The sequence below is a fragment of the Solenopsis invicta genome, chromosome 3 (genome assembly GCF_016802725.1).
Source record: "Solenopsis invicta isolate M01_SB chromosome 3, UNIL_Sinv_3.0, whole genome shotgun sequence".
NCBI lineage: Eukaryota > Metazoa > Arthropoda > Insecta > Hymenoptera > Formicidae > Solenopsis > Solenopsis invicta.
In genome coordinates, this window is record NC_052666.1 from 19,782,650 (window position 1) to 19,808,581 (window position 25,932).

At 39.1% G+C, this 25,932-nt stretch overlaps 3 protein-coding genes across 3 annotated transcripts; 2 read left to right on the plus strand and 1 right to left on the minus strand.

The window, feature by feature from the left end:
- The first annotated feature begins 200 nt into the window (after nucleotides 1–200).
- Nucleotides 201–6,331, plus strand: LOC105193167 (RNA polymerase-associated protein Rtf1). Its single transcript, XM_011157524.3, has 7 exons — nucleotides 201–477; nucleotides 2,101–2,362; nucleotides 2,497–2,904; nucleotides 2,973–3,210; nucleotides 3,298–4,024; nucleotides 4,089–4,359; nucleotides 4,482–6,331. Exons 1-7 carry the CDS (start codon nucleotides 400–402, stop codon nucleotides 4,586–4,588), a joined length of 2,091 nt encoding a protein of 696 aa, XP_011155826.1. The 5' UTR covers nucleotides 201–399; the 3' UTR covers nucleotides 4,589–6,331.
- A 1,658-nt stretch (nucleotides 6,332–7,989) lies between these two features.
- On the plus strand, nucleotides 7,990–16,467 carry LOC105193165 (cofilin/actin-depolymerizing factor homolog). Its single transcript, XM_011157523.3, has 3 exons — nucleotides 7,990–8,230; nucleotides 15,503–15,745; nucleotides 15,860–16,467. Exons 1-3 carry the CDS (start codon nucleotides 8,228–8,230, stop codon nucleotides 16,058–16,060), a joined length of 447 nt encoding a protein of 148 aa, XP_011155825.1. The 5' UTR covers nucleotides 7,990–8,227; the 3' UTR covers nucleotides 16,061–16,467.
- Nucleotides 16,468–16,581: 114 nt separating this feature from the next.
- Nucleotides 16,582–25,893, minus strand: LOC105193162 (neurotrimin). Its single transcript, XM_011157518.3, has 10 exons — nucleotides 25,709–25,893; nucleotides 23,839–23,928; nucleotides 22,950–23,165; nucleotides 22,431–22,552; nucleotides 22,040–22,181; nucleotides 21,166–21,263; nucleotides 18,999–19,301; nucleotides 17,972–18,167; nucleotides 17,757–17,816; nucleotides 16,582–17,260 (listed from the first exon to the last, which is right to left on the minus strand). Exons 1-10 carry the CDS (start codon nucleotides 25,746–25,748, stop codon nucleotides 17,121–17,123), a joined length of 1,407 nt encoding a protein of 468 aa, XP_011155820.1. The 5' UTR covers nucleotides 25,749–25,893; the 3' UTR covers nucleotides 16,582–17,120.
- Between the last annotated feature and the right edge of the window lie 39 nt (nucleotides 25,894–25,932).

Consider the following 25,932-nt stretch of genomic DNA (forward strand, 5'->3'; position numbering starts at 1 on the left):
AACATACGCGATACGCGTCAGATTTTATTTGCAGCAAAATGGATGTTAGCACGGACAACAACCTACATCCATTTCTCGAGAGATGGATGTGGGTTGTTGTCCACACTGTTTTTAACGACGGGTTGCAAAATGGATGTGACACGTAGTTCCCATTCTGACCAGAATAGATGTGCGTCACTAGTGTACGGGAGTTTCGAAGCGTTATAGGAAAAAGGCCGCCGTGGCCGCTCTGAGGTTCCTCTCTGCCCGTTGTCTTTACATCCCGTTCGTGGTGCATTATTGTATTTCTGTTTTCGGTACGCTTTACTGAAATCTGGGATCGACCGATCTCCCGTGCTCGCGTCGTATGAGGTACGGTGAAGTTTTATCATTCACGTTCTCCATCGACGCGCCGCTAGAATGCCGAAAAGGAAGCATCAGGCCCTCATAGATTCCGACAGCGGGAGCGCGTCGGAGAGCGGTTCGGATCTGGATAATGTAAATATCCTAACCTTTTTAGCATAAAAATTTTTTACTATTCATTCTTGCATCTATCACCGTCTCGTAGACATAATTTTACCTCCATCTTTGTCATGCGACAAGTTGCATGCATCTCGAAGTGCACTCGCGCCTAAAGCACTTGCATGGTTTATGGTAATATTCCATAAAAATGTGTAAATGTATAAATGTATGGCTTTAAATGTGTTATATATTCTTAAATTTTTATGTTTGCGCAGTTGTTATAAATTTTTTATGAATTGCGAATGAATATTTTGAGCTGAGACAATCCATGTGGCCTAAAATGTTGTGGAATATTCCAGTAATGCTGCTGCAGTTTTGGTATATTCTGTGCTATATGGAAACATTTTTTCTTTTTTTTTTCTTCAACCTTTCAGGTATTTTGTTTTAATGGTTGCAATTATAGATCTATTCTTTGTTGCTTCTTTAGAAAATTAAACTGAAATTTTCTTGCTTTTGGTAAACTTTAAATATACATGTAATGCTTGTCTTTTTTCTATATTTCAGAACTAAATTTTTTTTACACACTATTCCTCCTTTTTTCTATACTGAAGCGAAAAGATAAACCATAAAGGAAGTTTAATTTTAAAGTATAAAAAGAAACATATTTCTATAACTGTTATTTATAGTTGATTTTATTTTAAGATTGTCTTAAGTAATGATTTAAGATGCTAATATAGCTTTCTGTTTGGTTGATGATATTTTAAGATGATACTTAAGACAATCTTAAATATAAGACTTGTCTATGAATACCAGCTATATCTATTTTAAGTATGAGTGAATATTGGTCATAATCGTTAAAATAAACTGTGGCTGGTATTCATAGTCCATTCTTATATTTAAGATTGCTTAAGTATCACCTTAAGATGCCATCAACCAATCAGAGAGCCATATTACCATCTTAAGACGTTGCTTAAGAAAATTTTGAAATAAGAATTGACTATAAATACTGGTCTATAGGTCAGTTTTTTTTTGCCAAACTTGTTGCAGTACCTTTTTCCATATTGGGATAAAAGGAAGAACAGATAAATTACATTGGAAGTTTAACCATAAAAAACAGACAGAGGATACAATCAAATTGATGCTACAAATGCTTTGAAGCATCCTTTGATTGGTCAATTTGTAAAATTCCTTGCTCTGATTGGTTAATGTTTCAAAGTATTTGTAGTATCTAATTATAATCATAGTGTCTAACATCAGGTAGTGAACATCAAAAGTAAAAAGCAATTGTATTTCTCTTTCTGATTTACATAATTGTCTTGTCTCACTTTTACTATTATGCATCTGCACACAATTGAGGAATATTAAGTATAAGTAAATATATGAATATTACATATAATACAGTTTTTTTTTTATTTGCTATATATATAATTTATTTTACATAGTATTTTTTATAGATATATCCTTTGAATAAATATTTTTATAATTATTTTCCCCAGTACTGATAGTAGTGTAAAATACAAATATAATATTTGTAACATACAATAATGTACACAGCTTATAAAGCACAATGCAATTTAACATTTAATTACTACTGTCATTTCTCCCATTTCATTAATTGTAATTCATAATCGAACACATGTTTTAATTGAACTTTATCAGGACCTGTTGTCATTGGCAAAGAAAAAGAAAGGAAAGTCCCAGGATGATTCACAATCAAATGAGGATAATGGATCTGTTAAGAAGGATGTCAAACATGAATCAGATATGTCAGATTCTGATGACAACTGGAATAACAAATCTGGGAAAACAAAGAAGAAAAAAGCACCATCGAAGAGAAGCAAGCGAAAGATGACAAAATCCAGTTCAGAGGACAGTGCCAGTGAGAAGGAATCAGCTAAACAGCTTTCAGAGCCAGAAGAAGGTATCTGGAAATTAGATTCATCTTATAAATGTGTACTTTGTTTATTTTTGATACACAAACATATGATCTCTCTATAATTTTTCTGTATTGTAATAATATTGTAATAATTAACAATAATTATTTTATTGCAACAGGTGAGGTATCAGATTCAGATCCAAGTGGTTCCAGCTCCAGCCAAGAAGAATTCAATGATGGCTATGATGATAAACTTATGGGAGATGCGGAGGATCAAGCTAGACTTGCACAAATGACTGAGAAAGAACGCGAACAAGAAATTTTTAAACGAATTGAACAACGTGAAATTATGAAGACAAGATTCGAAATCGAGAAAAAGTTGAGAATGGCCAAGAAACAAGAGTTGAAAAAACAAAAGGAATCGAAAAAGAAGGAGAAGGGTATTGAAGAGAGACAGAAAATAGATCGAGCACCGGATCCTAAAGAGAGAAGTAAAGATCGCAAGAAGACGATAGAAGAAAAGCAGGATAAAAAGTTTCATGCGATGTCATTGCTCAAAGCTAGACGTGAAGAAAAGAAAGAACGAGGTAAAATGTCATACACTTGCCATCTTTTTTACATGTTGTAAACGTTTTTAATACCTTTTTTTTTACAGAGGAAAAAGAGAAACAGAGGATAGAGCAGCAGCAACAACAATCGAAAGATATGGAGGAAGAAGAATTGGAAGACGATCATAAAGGTGGTGCAAACAAAACAAAACTTAAGGCATCCGATATATATTCCGATGACAGTGGTTCATCAGATAGCGGAGAGGAAGAAGAAGCTAAACAAACATCTCAACGCAGATCGTCTTCGAGCGATAGTCGCGATTCAGATTCCGACAATGATAAAAAGTAAGTTTTTATGCTACAGTTTATGCAAATGGTATCTTGTATCTCTCTTGTTCAGTTATATTTATATATTTAATATTACTATTTTAGATCAATCACTAGTAACAAAGCTAGACCCAAGAAGCCAGTGTATATCAGTACTAAGGAAGATCTAAACAAAATTCGATTGTCTCGTCATAAGATGGAAAGATTCGTTCACTTACCTTTCTTTGACAGAGTGGTACAAGGTTGCTTTGTCAGAATAGGAATCGGCAATAATAACGGTAAACCTGTCTATAGAGTAGCTGAGATAAGCGGAGTGTGCGAGACAGGGAAGATTTATCAACTTGGCGGTACGAGGACGAATAAGGGATTGAAATTGCGTCATGGTGCGCAGGAACGAGTATTCAGGTTAGAATTTGTCTCGAATCAGGAATTCACTGATTCCGAGTTTTTCAAGTGGAAGGAAACTTGTGCGCTACAAGGAATATCTACGCCTACATTTGACGAAGTGGAGCAAAAATTGAAAGATATTAAGGAAGCAATGGTATATGAATTCAAAGAGGAGGACATAGAAAAGATAGTACGCGAAAAGGAGAGGTTCAAACAGACTCCTTACAACTATGCAATGAAAAAAGCGCAGCTGATGAGAGATCGCGATGCGGCTAATTGCAGGGGAGATGACGAGACAGCTAGTCGGCTTAATCAAGAATTAAGTGAATTGGAAGAGCGCGCATCAGAACTGGATAAAATGCGTACAGCAACAATTTCCAGTATATCATACATAAATGATCGCAACAGAAAGAAGAATGTGGAGGAAGCTGAGAAAGCTATAATGGTAATGTTTTATATATGCTGTTTATTGTAATATTTCAATTAATTAACCAAATTTGTTATAACAGGAAGAACTGAAGGCTAACAAGGGTAAGAAGATCGATGACCCGTTTACCAGACGAAGTACTAAACCGAGAATGGTGTACAAGCCAGAAGATGACTCTGAAATGGTAGCAACAGTTCCAGTGAATGATAAATTGAATCCTCATCCTGCTGGAGATTCAATGTCTGCTGCTGATAAGGAAAATGGACAAGAATCCAAGAAGAAGCAAAGCACAGAAGACCTATTTAACGCTCATGATTTTGATATAACAATCGATTTGGAAGTTCCTATTCCAAGTAAGTAATACGCGAGAATGTATTATGATTATAAATTTTTGCTTGATTAACAAAGAAAACGAGATGCATTGCATATACATAGAGTGCATATATTTATATAATTTATATAATTTTATTTCTAGGCAATCCCGTTAGTGTTTTACCGAAGCCCATTAATAATATCAAGGATACAGGACCCCGTCGATCGTTAAATCTAGAAGATTACAAAAAGAAACGCGGTCTTATCTAACAGTTCATACGTCTTAAGTATTATAAAGATGTGATAAGTTGTCGAGGTTGTCTTGTAGTAATTAAAGATATCGCCTCATCTATCGAATGCTCCGTTTAATGACAAAAACAGGTATACATTCTTGTAATTATTGACTGACAGTTTAAATTATTTGACACTCACAATGTTACGACTGATGGCGAAATCATCTGTTTAATACATTGAATGTGATAACAGTTTGCTAATTTTATGCACGAAGATTAACTAGTATTGTATTATAGTTAACTTAATAAGTAAAGGAATTAACGAAACAAATGATATGATACTTAATGGCTTTCAGAATTTTATAACATAACGTTATATTAACGACTTTATCCGCGTATGGGATAATTTATGTGAGATAGATTGAAATCATTGCTGTGATTTATCCAGACGTGTCTTATATTTCAGAAGAAATCTTCCGCGATGCTTTAATTTATTTACTTGCTATATGAAGACAGAATTCTTAATTATCACTAGCGTTCATCGTGACATTCAACGTATTATTACAGATGGTTTTAAGAAGGTCCCAACGAATCGGTTCCTATTGTGTACTCCAAATAGCAACATTGCCATTGTCGAATGGAAAATTATAATTACATACATAATAATTGAATAGAACAATTGTTTGATAATGAGAGTACTTATAAAATAAGGTTTATTACTAAGTACTGTAAAAAGAATATAATCTTACATTTTATTATACAGCTTCCAATATTGTACACGTGAGATAACCATATATCTCATACTTAAATGAAAAAGAAAGAGAAAAAGAGGAAAAAGACGCGTTTGTATTAAATAATGAAGTTATTTGCCAAATTCTTATAACGGAAATATTATTTGTATAACTCTGATTACATAGGAGTTTATGTTGTACATGATAGAATAAAAATCTTACTAAAGGCCATGTTAACAGAAAATGGAATACATGTAATTAACGTTAACAGTATAACAGTGTTATATCAAGATATACTTATATCTCTTAATTGCACATATTTTGTACATCATACTGCTCGTATATTGTTCATTGATGTACAGTATATTGTGATTTTAACATCACTTTCAATTAATTACTCATATACTTTCAATATTTTCTATTGAGACAAAAACTGTATATAAATATTTGGACGTTTTGAAATTATTTTTATTTTAGTTTGAAATTTTAGATGTTAATGCAATAGTTAATAAAATATTTTTAGCAGTATCGATTTTCTTGTTTGAGTATTTAACAAGCTAATTAAAAATAGGTTAATATACTGCCTATTGCTTACTTGTTTTTTTATTACTTTAACACCGACGAAAAAAGATTGTGTGAAAAGTATAAAATATGATTAGTAAATTGCAAGTATGGCATATTTACGATTTTATAGTTGTATTTATCATTGTGACAAAAAAATATGTACAAAAGAATATTGCATCATATTATATTATATTGCAGCAAAGCATCTTTACTGTGTCTACATTTCTTTTACTGAAATTTGTACATATGTGTATTTAGGGATGTGTTTAAGCATGGATAAGAAACTTAGGATTTTTCTTCTAATCGTTTAGTAAGCTATTATTTTTCTGACCTAGGATATCTTCAAGAAATCGTAATTGTGTAGCCATCAGTAAATATTGTAAAACTGTAGAAAGCAGTTCTTGTATTTGTGTAATATATTATTTGTATGAAACGTACGAAGGATTAGCACGCTGAGTGCTGAAATAATAGACACATAATATTTATATTGATTATATTTATAATACTCAAAAGCGATAAAGAATGGAGTATAAATTATAAACTCGTACAAACATATATAAATACATAATGGCAAATTATATGCAAATTATATATATATAAACTCGTACAAACATATATAAATACATAATGGCAAATTATATATATAATTTGCTAGTTAATATTTGAGATATACAACTCCACTCACATGCACCATGTTTGTGGTATATTAACAGCTTTTTATCATTGTAATATGTGTGTTTCTTTTATTATTATTGTAATACATGTTTTCCATGGAGAAAAACATGTATAAGTTTCCATTAATGGTAATTATTTATTGCACGTTTTAAAGTGTATTATCTGCTCAAGGTACATTCATCTTTTTGTAATAAACATGTAATATCACTGTCATATGTACAAAGATAATGACATTGTAAAGTATACAACACTATACTAATAGTATTTAAAAATATATACACGTGCGTATATGTGAAGGCGTGCGTAAACGTGCACGTTTATTCTACTAGAACATATATATTTCATATTTATTCTACTAAATTTCTTATATTTTTTTAATCGACTAAGTACATTATTGTATCCGTCAAAAAATCATGTATTTTGTTACGGCATTTTTCGTATATAATTTCTGTATCGAGTACTATCTTTTCATTGTATTTTTACTTTCACGAATATGCTCAAACAAGGAACCTAAGAATGACTCCAACTAATTTAATCGGCAATTAATCAAGAGAGAATTGCTTAAAATAAAATTTCTAGTTGTCCTTAATCTTTGTTTTACAATTTAAGCGTATTTTTTTATGTTCTACTAAAGGTATAACAAATACAGACATTGCTTGATAATTTAATCTCCCAGTAAATTAGTTGGACCTTCAAAGAGAACTATAAATGTGAATCAAAAATTTCTTTGATAAAAAAAAATTGTCAAACAAATTAATTGGGGTTTAACGATGTTTTGAAAATCGAAACGACAGCTCGTCCACGGGCACCGAAAGTGACGACACGCCCTTGGCTCTGCTTTATCGGCTATCGCGGCACGCCGCAGTGGCGTGTTCGAGTACGTTTCACGATGAACTCGGCGCGCAGTCGCGACGCGTGTGCGCGTCAGACAGATCGTTCGCGCGCCGCTGCCCATATAAGGCAATTTCCCCACGTCCCTGGCGGCGATTGGGCCGCGTGACCGGCACGTCTCGCGTCAATGACTGATTCCACTTGAAACGCGTGACCGTGAATCGATCTCTCGCGTACGTGCACGTCGGATTTCCATATCGGGCTATTTGAGCCATTATCGCGTTTGCCGTTCCTCCCTCGCCGAGAAGATCGATCGCAATTCGTGTATATATTTATCGCGCGTTCTCTCGTTTTACTCGTCATTTCATTGTACGTTTCACGGCACACGGCTTCGTGTGATCGTTCTCTCATTTGTCGATCCGTCCGTTCACGGGTTGCAGTACCTAGAAGCGGCATATCTCGTGTCCAAATCTTACGGATTCGCAATTGGCGCGATTTTTCCGTGTACTCGCGCGTGCCTATCGTATATCCGGTGGCGCGCAACCGCGAATTTTTGACGACGCGCGACGAGGAACAGGCCAATCGGAAGAGCAGGCCCGTAGTGGCGGCGCTGCGCGCGCAGGCGTAGGGATACAGGATCCGTGGAGAGAGAGAAGGAGCGAGGAGAGAGTGTGAAAGAGAGAGAGAGAGAGAACCGGCTGGTCGCGAGAGAGGAGCCTCCCTTCCCGTTCGCCTCTGAGCCAGCCGCGCGATTCCTTCGACTGGACACTGCGCTGCTATCCAGTTCCATCACGACCGAGATACTCCGGGAAAGTGTCGGTTAAAGTGCTCGTTCACGTGACTCTGCCCACCGGCTACATCGCTCGCTACGGAAAATGGTAAATATCCGGACGCGCGATTGCCAGCGGCGGTAGCGGTCAACGTCGGCGCCGCCGCCGCCGCCGCCGCCACCGCCGCTGCCGTTTCGCACGTATCCGCACCCGCGTATTAACGCCCCGATGAGAATAGAGAGTGAGAGCGAGAGAGAGAGAGAGAGAGAGAAAGAAAGAAGAACGTCCGTCGTAAACGTGCCACAGCGAGACTGCGCCGCGTTGCGGTGCGGTGCGATCCGATCCGATCTGCGCGACGGGCGAGGTCAGCTCGACGGTTCAACCCGACCCAATCCTCAACCGGCAGCCGACGACAGTCTTTTTGTGGTTATGGCCGCAGCAGACGCGCCGGTCGGCCATTGCTGCCCGGCTCCGAGATACGCCTCCTTTCTCGCAACGGCGGCAGCCGGAGGAATCTCGCGGCGGCGGCGGCGTCTTCTCACGATCTCACGTCCTGTCCCATCTCGTCTCGTCTCGTCTCGTCTCGTCTCGTCTCGTCACGTCTAGTCTCATTTCGCTTCGGCCATGCATCACGACCTCATCCGATTTATCCGACTTGGTCTCTCGGACGTGTTAGCCTCCTGTGTGCAACGACGATGACGATGACGATCCTGCGACAGCACGCACGGATTCGCCATTCTCTTCCAGGAAGCGTATGATTCATTTCCACTTCGGCAAGCCGATTAGCGAAGACAGAGAGTCGCACGTCACCGCGACGTGAGATCGCGCTTTTACGCCTGCGAGATTGTGTTTCTCGCTCTTTCTCCGTCTCGCTCGCATTTTCTCTCTCCCTCTCTCTTTCTTTTTTCCTGTCCCTCTCTGTCTCTCTCCTCTGCCCCTCCCCCCTTGTCCCTCTGAACGTTGCACCCGATTGCAACCGGTGTCATTCTCATGAGTTCGGTCTTCCTGCATCACGCAAAGACGCGCACCCTGCGATTTATCGGCCGCTTCTATAAATATTAAATTCGATTCAACTGGTATCTCGGAGTAGCTTCGGCTCTTTTTAGCTCCGTCCAGGAGGTGACGGACAATCCCAGATCCGCGCGCGCGATACGCTAGCGAGGCGCGCCGAGAAATTGCCGAAACGCTTTTGCGGAAAAATTACTTTCGGAGAAAGAGAGATAGAGAGAGATAATACTTTCGAAACGTCGCGACGATCGCCACGATAACACGACGTAAAAGGTAACAGCTCGGACGCAAAGGAGCCGACAGTGGTGACTCGATTCGACGTCAACCACAACATAACATGGCGCTTTTGCAGCCGCGTGTGTATACACATTTATTTATTTATCTGTCTATCTATCCATCCGTCTTTTCCATCATTTCTCGTTATTCTTCGTTAAATGAGAAAATACTGCGCGCGAGCGATACACTCGGCTTAGGTCCGGTTTTTCATTATCTGGTTAACTTGTGGTTAAACTTAACTTGATGTTTTAACCAATGAGCTTCACTTGTGGCATCATCATGGGTGAAGCTCTTTGGATAAAACATCAGGTTAAATTTAACCATAAGTTAACCGGATAATGAAAAACCGGGCCTTAATCAGATCAAATATACATACCATGTGATAACGTAGGATTAAAAAAAGAGCTATCGAGATTGCCACGCTGGTAAAAATGCTAAAATATTTGGTCCGATGCGCTCAATTAAATATCGAGTTGGTTTAATTAATTATCGACTAATAAATTTTGTTAGTTGACATGAATAAACGTTCTACCTTCTTTTGTGCACTAAATGATTGTTGAATCAACTCAATGTTTTGTTATACGTATCAGATTAAATGTATCAAGCTAAACGTTTTTTAAAAAAAATTTTTCTGACAATGAGCGCATATTAACCTTCTAACGTTTTTTCGTTGCTTTCCTAATCCAACCAGCTCACTGGTGCCGGCTAGTGTTTTTCAAAGGTTTTTGGGCTTTAAAAAATTTGAAAAAAATTGCTACACTCTTCCAACACAGAATATAATTTTACAATTGCTTGATCCGAAACGTTTCTCGCTTTTTTTTGTACATACGTGTCCGAATTTAAGACAGAAAAATTAATAAATTGAAAATTCGCTCTTCGAATTTCCGATTGGATCACAAAGGATTAAAAATCCGCAGCATAAAGGCGAAGACGCATTCCCAAGATTGTCCAAGTTCATCTTTCGCGTGTGAATGTAAGGAACGCGTGGACGAGTCTCGAATAATATTATCGTAATATCGTGTTTCGTGGAACGCCAGTCAGTCGAACGTCGGCGAGAGCAACGAGATCGCCGTGTCGAGCGTCATCGAGTGCCGCGTGTTTTATTTCGGCTACGCTCTCCGAATCACGTGCTGTCGCCGCTGACACCACTTCTCCGTTCGAGTCTCATCCCCAGCGGTTCCCACCGGACCACCTCGACAATTGCTCGCCCGACCGGCGCCGCGGCGCGTCTGCGGAAATCGGTGACGATCGGTTTCCATCGACAACAAAAACGGCAGTCTCTTTCCGGTGTACTCGAAACGAGAGGAAGGGGGAGAGAGAGAGAGAGAGAGAAAAATGCAGGCGTTTCATTACGATCGAAGAAGCGCCGAAATCGGGTCGGTTTATATAATAAGAATTCTCACTTGAGAATCTCATCCCGGGAGACTCAAATCGATATCGATCTCAACTGTATTGCACGTGATTGAACATATTGATCACGCATCTTGCATTACCGTAATCGGCCTTCGGGGAGCCGCGTTCTGTAGGAAGTCCCGCAGGGACACGATTCTGTCGAATGTTTCCAAAAATTGAAGTCAATTTATTTATTAACTGTTCCTCAAATTCAGCTCTGTTCCTTCCGGGACGTTTGTCAATAATACATCTAACAAGAATTTTTTTAGCGATAATGTTTAATAAGAGTTTCATTTTCAAGGTTCAAAAGTTGGAGCTATTGCATAATAATGATATTAACAAAAGCTGTTAAACAACCTTTTGTGATCTAACGGTTTTTTTTTCACTGCTTTTATAGTCACTGATAGTGTTTTAAAAAGTTTTTAAGGCTTTAAAAAATCTAAAAAAATTCTGGTACATATTTTCCAACATTCCAAAATGTAATTTAACAATTGTTTGATCAACAATGGTTTTTTTTGTACGTGTCCGAATTTGAGGTAGAACAATTGAAAATTTGTCTGTGTCAAATCCTCAGGATCACAGAGAATTAAACTGAAAAAAAATTCATATTAATATATTATTAAAAAATTGTTTGCCATTTTATAATTGACGTCGAAAATAGGGAATCTCCAGTAAACGCTTGTTTTGGTTCTGTTGTACTAACAGATCTTTTCGTTGACACTGACACTGAAGTCAGGCTCTGTGACTCTCTTCCGTGGACGCAACGAGAATTGCGCGAAATTGCGAAACGCAGACGGGCGACGATAACGCGAGAATATGCAACCTCGCGCGATTTTGGAACGCGACGAAGATGGCTCGCGTTCTTTTATCAAAACCACTTGCAACTCGCGCGGATATAAATAAAACCGTGACTCGCCGATGCCGCTTATCGCGTCGTATCGCCGGCTCACCGTTCCCCGTCCGTGTGATTAAGCACGACCTTAACCCTCTCGCGGGTTCGCCTCTGCGGCGCCCTTTCGCCATCCTCTCCTCCCACTTAAGAATTTGCATACCCATGGGAATAATTATAGAACGACGTATCGAGTGACGTGGTAGCCGTCTTGACACCATGTAAAAACTTATTCGTGTACAAGGTGTCCCAAGAACGCATCATTCTCTTTAACGATAGACCAACTTTGTCTTGGCAAAAATGTCGATGCGCAGAAAAAAATTAGTATCGAATTAACAATCATTGTCTCATATATATGCAAAAATATAAAATTTTGAAAGAATTTTGATAATGTTAAATAGACATAACTTGCTAAACAAAATGTTTCATGTAAGAAACAAATTTCTTCGTATAAACAAGTTATGTCTGTTTAAAATTATCAAATTTTTTCAACATTTTATATTTTTGCATTGAGAAAAAAAGTTGTTAACTTGACTAAATTTTTCAACCTGATTTAAATTTCTTCAATCCAAGTATTTATATATTTAACTCAAATACATAAAATACTTCAACTAATTTAAGCATTTGTAGTTAATTTAGCAATTTTTTTTCTCAGTACGCATATGTATGAGAAGTCGAAATATTTTATATATTTTTATCACACGAACATGATTTTGATTAAGATAACTTGACAATTATAATTTGTAGCATTGTGGAACGTGGCAAAATTAAACTGAAACTTCCCGAAATTCAGAACAAAAGAATATGACGCATGTATTTAAAGCCTTTTTTTCGTTAATATTAATCATTTTTTCCTGGAACGTTCACCTTGGTGTCCTCGACAAGGAGAGAGCCGGCTCTCCTCGCAAAACTGTCCCCTTCTCCGATTTGCTAGCTTCCCCTGATATCCTCGTGCACCTCGCCATACCTCGACGATGACAGTGAACTAGAGAGAGGCACGATGCATGCAGCGGTTCGCCGGTAGTAGCTACGGGAGAGGGAAAAATTCAATGAGCCTGTAAGGAGGTCGGTTATTTTCTTGCGGGCCAGCGACTCTCGAAGTTCACTGACGTCTCGCGTCCACGACTGGCGGCGGCGGCGGCCAGTTGATTAAACTCTTCGCCATCACGGTCCTCTTATCGTATCATCCCTCGAAGCGGCGTTGTCTCGCGATCGACCAGTCAAAGATCGAAAAAAGGGCTCCAATCGCGTTCATTCAATGGACATTTGTTTTAATTGCGCCTTCGCAAGGTCTGAAATTCTTATCGTCAGAATTTGTGAATTGGAGATTATAATTCTATCTGTTAAATAACTTCCCACATAAACGAAAAGGTATCTTTTAGATTTATGAAAATTATCTTGCCATCTCTTGAGATGGCCTTGCACGTTTTTCGAAAGGATATCTTTTAGGGATCTATAAAAGATCTTATGCAACATTTTAGGGTATCTATATCTTTCAGATATCTTTTAGAAATCTAAGACATTTTATATGATGTCAAATATCTTAAAAATATCTTTTCAGATTTTTTTAGAAATTCTACAAGTTATCTTCAACAAAATTTTTTTATAATATTTTTATAAATTTTTTTATAATATTTTTTATAATATTTTATTTTTTTATAATATATTAAATATCTTGAAGATATCTTTTTTTAGAAAACTTTTTACAAGACATCAGTGTTCTGTGGGTTTAATTTTACAGCAGCGGTCGGCAAATTTTTGTCTGCAATAAATTTGATAGTTACTACTTGAACCAAAAGAATATTAGATATAATAAGAGAAAAAAAACAATCTCAAAGTGTTTTATTAATGAAATTCAAAGTATCATAATAATTATGTGGTCGCTGTAATTTTTGTCTACAGTGCACTTTTGTCTCGGTCGATCAAGTTTAAATTCTTCAAATCGCAGCTCTGCAACGCGCTGTTCGCTACGAGTTCAGATATATGCACATTTCCTTATGGAGTATAGAGAGGTATATAGTTAAGACAGGCAAATTTATTGATGATTCATCCTCTCCGTTTGACCTTGTATGCGGCTCGCGCAAGAGGGGTACAACGCCCCAGAAGCGGGAACCCCCTCGGCGTCATCCCTTTAACCGGCATCCCCTGTCGCCGCCCCGTTAGGATATCGACCCAGGAATTGCATCCTCCGCGTTCTCGCCGGCCACCCTCCAACCGTCGCCGTTTGTCGCAGGACCCCTCTCGCACTACGATTCACATCCGCTGCGTTCCTTCGATTATGTAGAACGAGCGGCGATACATTAGTACGGGTGTCGGCTATCGAGGACGTCCGTATTTGAGCCTCGCGCATATAATTAACGATCACGAATGCGCATCGCAAATATTCATTTGCTTCCGCGAAATTCGAGCCGATACTGCGACGACGTCGTAATTTTAACGAACGTCGTCGAACGTCATTCGATAATTTAATCGCCATAGGGAATAAAAAAAAATTACGCCCGCAATTTGAATACAGCTTTGATGACTTTTTAAAGTTTTAATGTAATTTTTATTGTAGTTCGAACACTGAGAGTAATTTTCATCCATACACAAAAAAATAGTATCAAATCAATTCATATATTAGAAAGATTATAAAAAAGTTTTTAAAGAATTTTATAATCTTAAACAGACAAAAGTTCTTCATGATAGCAAATTATAGTCCGTTTAAGATTATAAATTCTTTCAGGAAGATATATAAGACAATGTTAATTTAATATTATTTTTTTTGTGTAATCGAATATTGTAACTGTCAAGAAAATATAAACGTTCGTGACGCGATAGACCGAGTGACGTGTTCACCCTTTGGGTGCCAATTTCACTTTCATGCATTTGCCAGAAATGAAAGAAATAATTCGTGATGTGAAACATTAGATTCTTTTAGATAGAATGACGTGACACGACAAAGAAAAGCAATTTAAAAGAATAGTCACTTCTCGTAATCCTTTTTTAGATTCAATAGAATCACCAAGATACTTGTTCGTGAATTTGATATTGATTCGAAACTATCACTCTCTTCCGTGGGTTTGTTGAATCTTTTTGAACGATATAATTTAAAGTTGAGATTGAAAGTGGCGAAGGTATTCTAACCGAAGTTTTTCCTCTAGCCCATTTGTGCCTTGATACCAAGGTAATCCGGCGCCGCGGTCGTATTTCACGAATTTCCGCGGTGCGGAGAGAAGAGGGACTACCGATCCGAAAGTTCGTAGCGCGCGGCACGTGCCCGAGAGCCAGGGGATAACTTTAGAAGTGGATCGTCGGATCTCTTTTAAGCGTTGGGATTCGCGCGTGGGAAGAATTTATTTCGGTAGCGTCCCCCACGTATTTTGCCCGCGAAATGGGCTTAAACGGCCCGACTGACACGGGCAGCGCGCGACGTGTGCCGATTGCTAAATGCCGCGTTATCATATTGACGCGACATGATAGTACCATCTGTGTACCAATCAACCTGAGTACCGTAGAGCCAGTTAGAGACGATCGTTGAAATTCATGCGACCTTTTGCGCGGCTGTCCATCGTTACGAAATACTGTCGAATAAATTCGTGACTCTTTACATTCAATCCGTTTCGTAATAAAATAAAATTTGAGCGAGGTAAAATATCACTGAAAAATATCTGAGATATTCTTCTTTAAATTGATAAGAACGAATTGTAAAATGTATATATATCAATACGTTGACGATGATATATCAATACGTTAACGTTTAAAAACGCTGATTGTTGTAATCGCTTATCGTATCGCTTTCTTCTCATCACAATAATTCACGTTTGTTTTAACAGGCATCTGGAGTGACAGTCGCGGACGTTTGCAAGACAACGTACGAGGAGATAAAGAAAGACAAAAAACATCGATATGTGATTTTCTACATCAAAGACGAGAGACAGATAGATGTCGAAGTTATCGGACCTCGTGACGCTGCTTATGATGCCTTCCTCGAGGATCTACAGAAGGGCGGTAGCGGGGAATGCCGTTACGGTCTGTTCGACTTCGAATATACCCATCAGTGTCAGGGTACTTCCGAGGTAATTATCTGACAGTATCCATTTTCGTGTAAATTATTTTCCGTGATCCATACTTCGAAAGTATCGACAGAATTCTCCGATAACAAATGTTTTATGTCAATTATTCTTTCTCAGGCATCCAAGAAACAGAAACTATTCTTGATGTCGTGGTGTCCCGACACGGCCAAGGTTAAGAAGAAGATGTTGTACTCGAGTTCCTTCGACGCTTTGAAAAAGTCGCTGGTCGGTGTGCAAAAGTACATACAGGCGACAGACTTGTCGGAGGCCTCCGAGGAGGCTGTCGAGGAGAAGCTTCGAGCCACTGACAGGAATTAGGAGTATTCCAGAAAATCCCAAAACCGCTATTACGAGATAAGAAAAAGAAAATCAAGTGGAATACAGTACATCGCGAATAAACTTCCCAGAAATAAGAAAAAAAAACAATGCTCTATACTGTCGTTGCATCGAGGGTTCATGTTTTTACACATTTTTCACTTTTAAACGAGATCGATTATCAAGTATTTTGCGCTACATATGTTAGTCATCATGGGAGTGAATATTAGCAAAAGTAAATGCAAAATGGAAAAAAGGATGAAAAAACCAGGTTCAACAGCAAAGGGCCAATGGTCCCTTTTCATACCGCGGACGTTGTGTGAATCTGTCTGATATAATATTAATATTATACTATATTATTATATAATTATAAGATAATTGTACAAGAATACAAAACAATTTACAACCAATCAAGCAGTAAGATCAGAATTATTACACTTTTTTTCTCACTGGCTGTACTACATTTAAATTAAATTTATTTCATTATGATTCCTTACGATGTCCTGTCAGTAAAACCCATTATATTATCAACATTTTGGCACGTTTATTATTTCGAAACCGTAAACTACATGAGAAAGAAACTATATGGAAAAAAATATTGGCCGATAAGGCAGCTTTCGTAAAGCTCGCCAAGATAAATCCTATGTAAGGCAAAGTTTCTGCAATTGGTCTCGACTGACGATACTGTTTCTCTTCAAGTGGTAAAATGCAAGTTTTCTTCTAAACTGTGCAGCAGAGTTTATCGACGATATTGATTCGCAGATATTAATCTATTTATCTATTTTGTAATACTTTAATTATACAAATTACATAAATTATTTGCATAATTATGATCTAAATTTTAGAATGAAATGAAACAAAAATTTATCATTTTTTTTGCATTATATGATTTTTGAGAGTGAAATGATCAATTGTATATGAATGATGCTGTGATATTTTCATTAACAAAAATGATACATCGGCATGAAAACATGACTGACAATGATAATATTTTAACAATAGCCGTATCATATACGTATAAATTACAACAGTCTATTTTATATTTTCTACATTCTATACAACGCTAGTTAAATCTGTTGCGCATTAGAATTAAGGAACACAGCGTACTTAATATTAACGACAAGGCTTGCGCTCGATTATGCATTGATCCATTTGTATCCTCTGTCAGAAGATAATGCTGCGACATGGATGAGAGCTGTATGACTACAAACAAGCAACATAAGTAATTAACTAACTTGTTTCTTAAAATTTATTTTAGTTTTTTTCGTCTATGTCCTTACGCATCTATATTACATTTTTAAGAATTCGTGTCTGCTTAGAATAACGTATTGAGATGATGCACTTATTTATTATGTCTTTTTTAATCAATTTTTATTTTTTATTAAATTTTCTTTAAAATGAAGCCTACTTGATCTTAATGATTCATTTAGCAGAGATTATAATTTTTAAACCTGTTGAAATATATATCACTACATTGAAAGTTAACATTTATTTTTATAATAGTCAATTGATAAAGATCATTTTTGAATTTTCTGAGTATGGGAGGCAAGGAGTTCTAACGATTTTTTTTTTATTTATGACAAAATAAATCAGATCCTATTATAAATAACTTTCGAATATAGTTTAACTAAGGATTTAAGGGAGTAAGATTAATTCTTATAGCAATTAGCTCTAAAATGAAGACTAAAACTATATTTACCTGCTATCCTGTTCTGCTCTTGATCACCGTCCATCTCGGAATTTTCGCTGGAATCGACAGCTGTAAGATAGGACGCGATATACTATCACATGCAATCCGAATTTCCTCTTTCAGACGGTATCTCTCATTGCAATCGCTATGTCGCGCGCGAGCGCGATAGAGAGTAAGAGGTAAAAGCAGCGGATATATGCGAACGACTTATCTTTATTACTTACGAGCTCCTTCAGTGTGAAAGCGCAGTATCTCTGAGGGGTGGCTCCATCCGTAACGATTTCTGGACAAAACGACCGCCTCGTAATGGGTCGCGGCGTCCAACCCCGTCAGATTGAAGGAACGAACATGCACCGGGCTGGCGATGTCACTGCCATCGGCAGGAATATACAATTTGCGCCATTCGCCGCCACTGCCTCTCTACGACACATTTAAAAAAATTATAACGATTTCTGAATACGCTGAAATCAATTTAAGAGCAAAGAAACGCAAGTCGTAGGAATAATCTGTTTGACGTAATATTAAATGTTCTATGCTGTATTGTGTGTGTGTATAACTGTAAAATTGTTATATAAGAATGCGAAACAATTTACCAGTCAAGCAGTGAAAACAAAATGATTACATTCTTTTCTTGCTGGACGTTTAAATTGAATTAATTTCATTATGACTCTTGATATTTTGTTGGCAAAACTCGTTATGATTCTCAACATTTTTCGCATGTTTTCTGTAAATTATTTCGAGGTCGAGACGACTTGGGGAAAAGATACGGTAAGACGGAGGAAATGAATTACCCGCCGAAAGAGAGAAAAAAATATTGACTTGATAAAGCAGCCCTCAATCTTCGTAGAACGTGCCAAGACAGAAAACAAATATTTTGTTGCTTCAATATTCTGCATTTCATTCCATCCTTTCTCTCTCTCTCTCTCTCTCTCTCTCTCTCTCTCTCTCTCTCGCTTTATCGCAGATTTATCGGGGATGTCAGTTAAAGCAAAAAACGTATTTTATAACTGAAGATTCTAGTAATAAGGCGCCGGGCAATGCCTTTTGTTCAATTATTCCTGCGACCCTTGCATGCGCGGCAGCCATCAGAATCGTAACGCGAGCAACGCACGAAACTGCGGACTAGATCCCACGCCTCGTTTAGGAGAGACGAGACGTCGACGTCGATTTAGTTCACACCGATTTTCCTCGAGATTTCGCGTGGTACGGAGCCGTGTACTCTTTATTGATTGAACGATTCAGAATTCTCACCCTGTATTTGCGAAACCAAAACTGGTACTCGATGACGGGGCTGTAACTGTCGACCTCCCAGATAAAATTATACGACGTGCTGGACGTACTGCGCGATTCCTTCTTGAACACCGCCGGGTTCGCGATCTCCGACAGTTCGACGATCTTCTCGGTGATTCCCAAAGAGTTTGACGCTCTGCAGAGATAGGCACCGTAATCGGTCGTCTTCACATGCCTTATCAATAGACTGTGATCGTTCCCGGCGTTGTGCTTCACTATCCGCGACGTGTACTTTAGTGTCTCATTGTTGAAGTACCATTCAACCTGAAAAGAAAAAGATCAGTGGGAGATTCCTGTAATTTGTCGCGACGTTAATTTTTACAACTTCTCATTACACGAGATCGGTAACGTTATCCCGTTCGGATCGATTGCCGAGTGCTGTATGCGGTAACACAATTCTCCCTGAGCTCGCTCGGTTCTTTTTTCTGCGAGGAAATAAAAAAAAAAAGGTAAGTCACGTTCTCCACGAATCGATTTGTCACGTGCGACTGGCTTTAAGGGATCACGGGTGAGAAATTGCTTGGCAGATAGGAGGGGCGGTTTCATTTAGTTACCGAGCGCGAAGAACTAGTTGAAATCTAAAAGACGAGTTGCCGTAACGCCAGCAAAATATTTTGTATTTGTATTGGACGTCGAGACCCGTCGATCGATCGTATCGTATTGAGTGCTTCGTTATCGTGTGATGTAAGAGGGAAAATTTTAATCGCACAAGTTTCGGGGTTCGGGGTGTATGAGAGCGTGAAAATTTATTTTTACATTAAACGCGGGAACTGTCGGACCCCTGTATCATCTTTCAAAGAATTTATTTTACGTTGTTTTGTAGTTAATAAGGGTGCGAAGATTATTCGACCGGGACGAGTAATCACGTGGACACAATTTCGCATTGGCCTCGAGAGAAAAGTAAAAGAGAGGAAGGGAGGACGAGGGGTTTTATTCTTGCGGAAATAAATTCCGTTCGCGTCCGTTTTTTCGACTTGCTTATTTTTTGTGGAAAAATCCTGATTTAAAGGCTGCGCTTTGGAAATATAGGGAAATATAGAGAATTGTCAAATGCGTATCACTTGAACTATTTTTTATTATATTTCGCATTTGATGTTGTTTCTGCATTTGAATCAAAGCTCGAAATTGTAGACCGATACTTTTCAATCATCTATTATTGCATGTTGAACTTTTCACTAATAATAAATTAATTTGTTATAAACTTTTCTGTAACGTGCTCTGAAAGATGTGAATTTTAGAAATCCGATCGCCTAAAAGTATCCGTGATCTTTTAATCGTATCGTCTTCGAAAACATCATAATTTATTAATTAAAGTAATTAAAAATATAAGAAACTATTAATTAATCTTTATTTCATTGATAATCGAAAAAGCGATCAAATATTAAAAAATTTAAAAAAAATAATAATAATAAGGTAAAAACACCGAAATAAAACTGATTTAAATTTATTTTTGTATTGATATATTTTTATTCATACTAATTACTTGTTTTATTGTTAACACTTACCAATCTTACATTAGTATCATTTCTCACATAATAAAATTGCTAGTGATACAAATTAGGAAATTTGATAGACTCTATAAAAATATCAATTTAAATTTTTATAATAATTGTAAATATGTATAAACAATGAATACAAAACATTCTACAGCAAGCCTTCATTTATGAAAATACAACAATTTAAAATAAAATTGCATAATTACGTTATCAGCTATATAAGTTGATGAAAAATTTACATCGGACGTACCTGATTTTCTAAAATGCTAATAGCATGCACAAAACAAAACAAAACTTATTAAATTTTTGTCTATATTACTTATTTCTTAATATATTTACTTTTTATTTTAGTGATTAAATGTTGCGTGAATAAAGTAAAATATTGAATAGATACGCTTTAAGAGACCTCTTTAGGAGACGCATTCAGCAACTTTCCGCTATTGAAGAGATACGTCCACAAGTGTTTCCGCTGTGAGGTCCACTCGTTCACTTGCGATGTAATTAAAAGTCCGATTACGGACTAAGCAACTCGCGCGCGCGCATTCTTCAAGTTGCGCCGTTAATTATTGTTCGAAACCTTAATTAACGCGCAATCGCGCGACATTGACAATCTTACAGAAAGGCAGCCTCACCTTCGCCTCTGGCCAGGCGTTCACCGTGCAATCCAGCTGTACTCGTAATTCCGGATACGCGTGCACCCACGGCTTCTTCACGTAGATCTCCGGCTTATCTGCGTTTTTTGTTTGCATAGATACTCAGTTTTATAAGATTGATTGCGAAAGGAATCTGCGGTATCTCGAATGCGATTAATATTCGCTCGAGTTAAATTATTGCTTCACTTAGGGCGACCCCGATTAACTTGATCGGCGATTAACTCATCAGAATCGCTTAAAGCGAAATTTCTAACTATATAATTCGTTGTTTCTAATAGTTTTTCTCACATGTTAAACACGAAATTAATAATTCTACCCACGTCACAACAAAACAGGACAAGTATTGTTTGATAAGTTAATCGGTTGCCGGAGTTTGGTCGAAGTCACCCTTAGCCAGTAAATCACACATTAAAGCGCGCGCGCACAAACACACACACACACACACACACATGCACACACATAATCATGCTGTTTGTGCGTTTAAAGCTGCACTTCCGAAATGCACGCAAGGCTCGTTTTGATATCGCACAAATGAAAAGATATTTAGCGCATCGCGGAGGTTGATTAACATCTGCGAAACACTCGTAGCAACTGTACAATCAGCATAATTGAGTCGCTCATGCGTTTGATTGGAATACTAAAGGGAGCAATCTGCGGCAATTTCTTAATTGTGCCGTGCTACGTAGCGCGAAGGGCAGGGCGCGATTTGCATGATCGTTTCGGTACGGGCGGTCGTAATTAAACTCGATTAATTACGCGGGTGCTTCCGAAACGACTGTGCAAGGCCCATTTTACAGCCATTAATCGAGCACAAGTGCGAGGTGTACGAGCGGAGATAAAATCGAGGACTCACATCTGATACGTAGGTCTATGTGCGCCTCCGCGGGATCGCCGACTCCATTATCGGCGACGCAGGTATACCTGTCGGAGAGATTCCGATTGTCGGCGTGAAATCTCAGTTGCGGTCGAGCGTCCAACAATGGGATTTCCCCGTCCTGGCGAAGAAGAAGAGAAGAGGACGCGCCTCTGTTTTATCTCACTCGTGACAACGCACCACTTCAATTTAATTGACTTATCGAGTCCGATCAGGAGAGGAATCTCGCGAACGGACATTCGCGTTTCGCTTTTTTTTCTCTTTTTTTTCCCGCCCTCCCCCATTTTTCCTTGCCCACCCTCGCCCTCGAACGTTGGTGATGTAATATCGTTGGCAATGGTATATCGAATAGCCCAGGAATATCGATTACCTTCGTCCTCCAACTTATGATGGGGGCCGGTACACCCTTCGTCACGCATTGCATTTCCACCTTCTCCCCGAGATTGACTTCCAGCTCGCCGGACGCCGGCACTGTCTCCGCGCTGGGTGGATCTGAGCGGAATGGAGCGCGAACGAACAGATAAATCTCCGTCGTTGTATCGCGTAAGCCGACTTCACGTCGATTACACGCTCATGCAAAATTCAAATCTCCGCCTCGACGGACGAAGTGCGAGGGGAGGGGGGGGGAGGAGGGGAAATCTCAGCGGGGTCTGTGCAAGTCAAACGGTCGGAAGCGTCCCGCTTAGATAAGACACACCGCTAGGAAGACGGATAGACGTTTCAGTTTCGAGGATTCGTAAACGCTCCAAGGACTCTCTCGAATCCTTTCGACGCGTCGATCCACCTCGATGTACTAGAGACGGATTACCCCTTGGGATGCTACACAGAGGGGCGGGTGAAGGGAGAAGAGGACGCTTATCGCGGAGTATATACATGGTGGCGTACTCACACATCACTTCGATCTTGTGTACTTGCGTGACGTGTCCCCAGGGAGACGGTCGGATCGCCTGGCACACATACTCCCCGCTGTCCTCCCGCTGCACGTGGAGGACCCGCAGGCTGCCGTTGCTATACAGGGTGACTCGCTCGGGCGATAGAAGCTTCTGCTCGAAACTGTCGGCCAGGAGGGACCCCTCTCGCCACCATCTCACCCTAGTTTGCGCGCCTACGCGAGCAGAAATAACAACTTTTTTCCGTGCATTTGAACAGTTGCTCGCCCCCGGGTCCCGTCTCGGCCTAAAGACCGACATTCAGACTCGGTACACGTAGCACTTTTACTACCTCCTAACAAGGGGTGAGAAAACGAACCTCGGTGGCGTCGCTTTTTCCTTCTTTCTTTCTTCCAACAATGTGTATCATTCATACACCGTATACCGTATACCGTATACCGCCCGACGTGTGAAAGAAGAAAGAAAGAAAGGAACGTCGAGCATGCAAATACATAAATAGCCAGCATTCGTCTTAATGAAACGAGGCTTGAACAAGACTCATGACGACTCATTTATACCGCTCTCTAGCGATACAAAGCGCTGCTGTACGGAAATACACCCCTTTTCCACGTGCCACTTTATCCTAATTTTGCACGCCCGTGTAGGTAGAAATAACGACGTTTCAAAAGACACCCCCACGTTTGTTATTGCGTGGGTCGAGATTGCGGTTCGCGGGCTGCGGAGTGTCGGGCAATTTCGTAAATGGCAGCAATTCCACACGTGCGCGCGTACTTGACGAAACGTGAGAGAAAGAGAGAGAGAGAGACGGAAACGAGCGATTAATCATTTTCGGGAAAACGAAGAAACGCGAGGCGCATACATAATCGATCGATTAAACAAACGACATACCCTCGACGTAGCAAGGCAGCAGGACCGTGTCGTTCTCGTGGCTCCTCACCGTCGAGTGGTTTCCTTCGCGGTTTGTCGCAGCACGGACGCCTGTAACATGCACGCACATTATGCCACTGAGTATAATATAATAATGAGTAAATTGTCATTTAAACGACAAGTCACGCCAAGGCGATCACGCCGCACTGCGAAATCGCGCGCCTCTCTCGTGCGCGAGAGACTTAATCGTCCTGTTTTTCTCCTTCCTGCGATTCTCGGCACGAAAAACATCTTCCGCACGCGCGCAGTGACCGCGCGGAATTTATTTCCGCAGCCCTCGAGCATGCACGCGCAAGGGAGATCCATTTCTTTCTTTATGATCGATCGCCTCGTCCGTCGGGGCGCTTGCACAACACGCGCGGGTCAGCCCTGCGAAAGCGAAACTATACGGCGCGATTATGCCTTCGCTCACGCACCTGCGGGGACACGTATCGGGGGCGAACGCGAATCGATTGTCAAAGTTGCGTGCGCCCGGCAACCGGCGAGCCAACGAGGCACACTTTTACACGTGTGTGTGTCCCTCTTTTCCCTCCGCGCACGCTTTTCCCTCTCGAAAAAATCGATCCATATACGGAAATACAGCTGTATAATTACACCGCCCTCGTCGTAAGGAGATATTTCAGTCCGATTAACCCGCGTCGTTTCGATCACGAGAAAACTGGGTTGCCCGAACGTGTGTTCCTTGTTATCGCGACGATTATCTAAAGTGGGAAAACAATAAAGTGAAAATTGAATCAATCATTCCGCGTAAGTGCCGACGCGGAGGGAAGGAGGGCTTTTAAGAAATGAATATTTCCCCATCTCTCTAAGGGAGGACTCTATAATGCGCGCAATTCATTTTCCTCCCTCTTAATCCGCTCGCAAATTCTGAAACTCCGGAGGAGTATTTTTAACAGCTCGAATACGTCAGCGCAAGATTGCCGAGGCAAAGAGGCGCGCGCTCTAGTTTTTTATCACTCTTCCGACTCGATTCTTCAAGCACGGCTATCTGTAAAAAAATGCCTTACGAGCACGAAACGTTACAGTTCCCCAAAATTTGTGAACAAATTCTAAAATTATAACAATTTTCTAACAATTTCTCCTCTCGAAAACAACTTGACATTTTGCACGCAATTTCTACCTTCAGACCAAATTGCTCATTTGCCACAGAAACAAAAATTGGCATTTTTGAGTTAAGTGCGAGAAAAAAGTAGATCTCTGTAGTTCTACTTACTGGTGGAACGACGTAATTAAGCTTCTAAATTTAGAAAGGAAAATGAGAGGAGAAAAATTTACATCAACGGTGTTGAAAAAGGTCGTTTTTAACAATTCATTTTTACATAACAGGTGGAATTTTAGTACACTGAAGAATTAATGATATTTTTATTCCTCTGCAATCAAATATTACGCTAAAATTGCATATAAAAATAATATTTTTGTAACTTTATGATTTAAAGTTTTAATGATTCAAACTCGATATTTTAATAAACCTTATTTTTTCAATAATAATTTGGAGTATATCATTTGATTGTAATCACACAAATAAGTACATAAAGAAATGTTAACGGTCGAGACTGGATTTTGGTCTCTAATATTTTATGTATAAATCTTAAATACATTTTTAGTTTTTATAAACTGCGGGCTGAACATCGATCTCGAACGCAATCAGAAAGTAAAGAGATAATGTCACAAATTAAATTATGATGCACACTTAGAAAAAAAAAAACAGTAAATAATTTATTACGAAAAATATCACACTAGCTAGAATGGTTTTTTCAGTTATATCGTTACAATGGCATATGAGCGAAATGTCTCAAGGACACAGTAATCACTGACATATTTCATACGATACCTATCACACAGATGTAAAGTATCCAAACGAGGAGCGTCATCTCTCGAGGGCAATTACACGCGCGTTACACCGGAATAGTCCACGCGGAAAATCTGTATCGAAATCGTACCGAAAAGAGACGACCTCTTTCTCGTGCACGTGATCCCCTCGGTCCTCCACGAGGCACTGATCCGAGGCTTTAAGATGTGATTCGTGCGTTCCGCACGATCTTAAACACACACGTA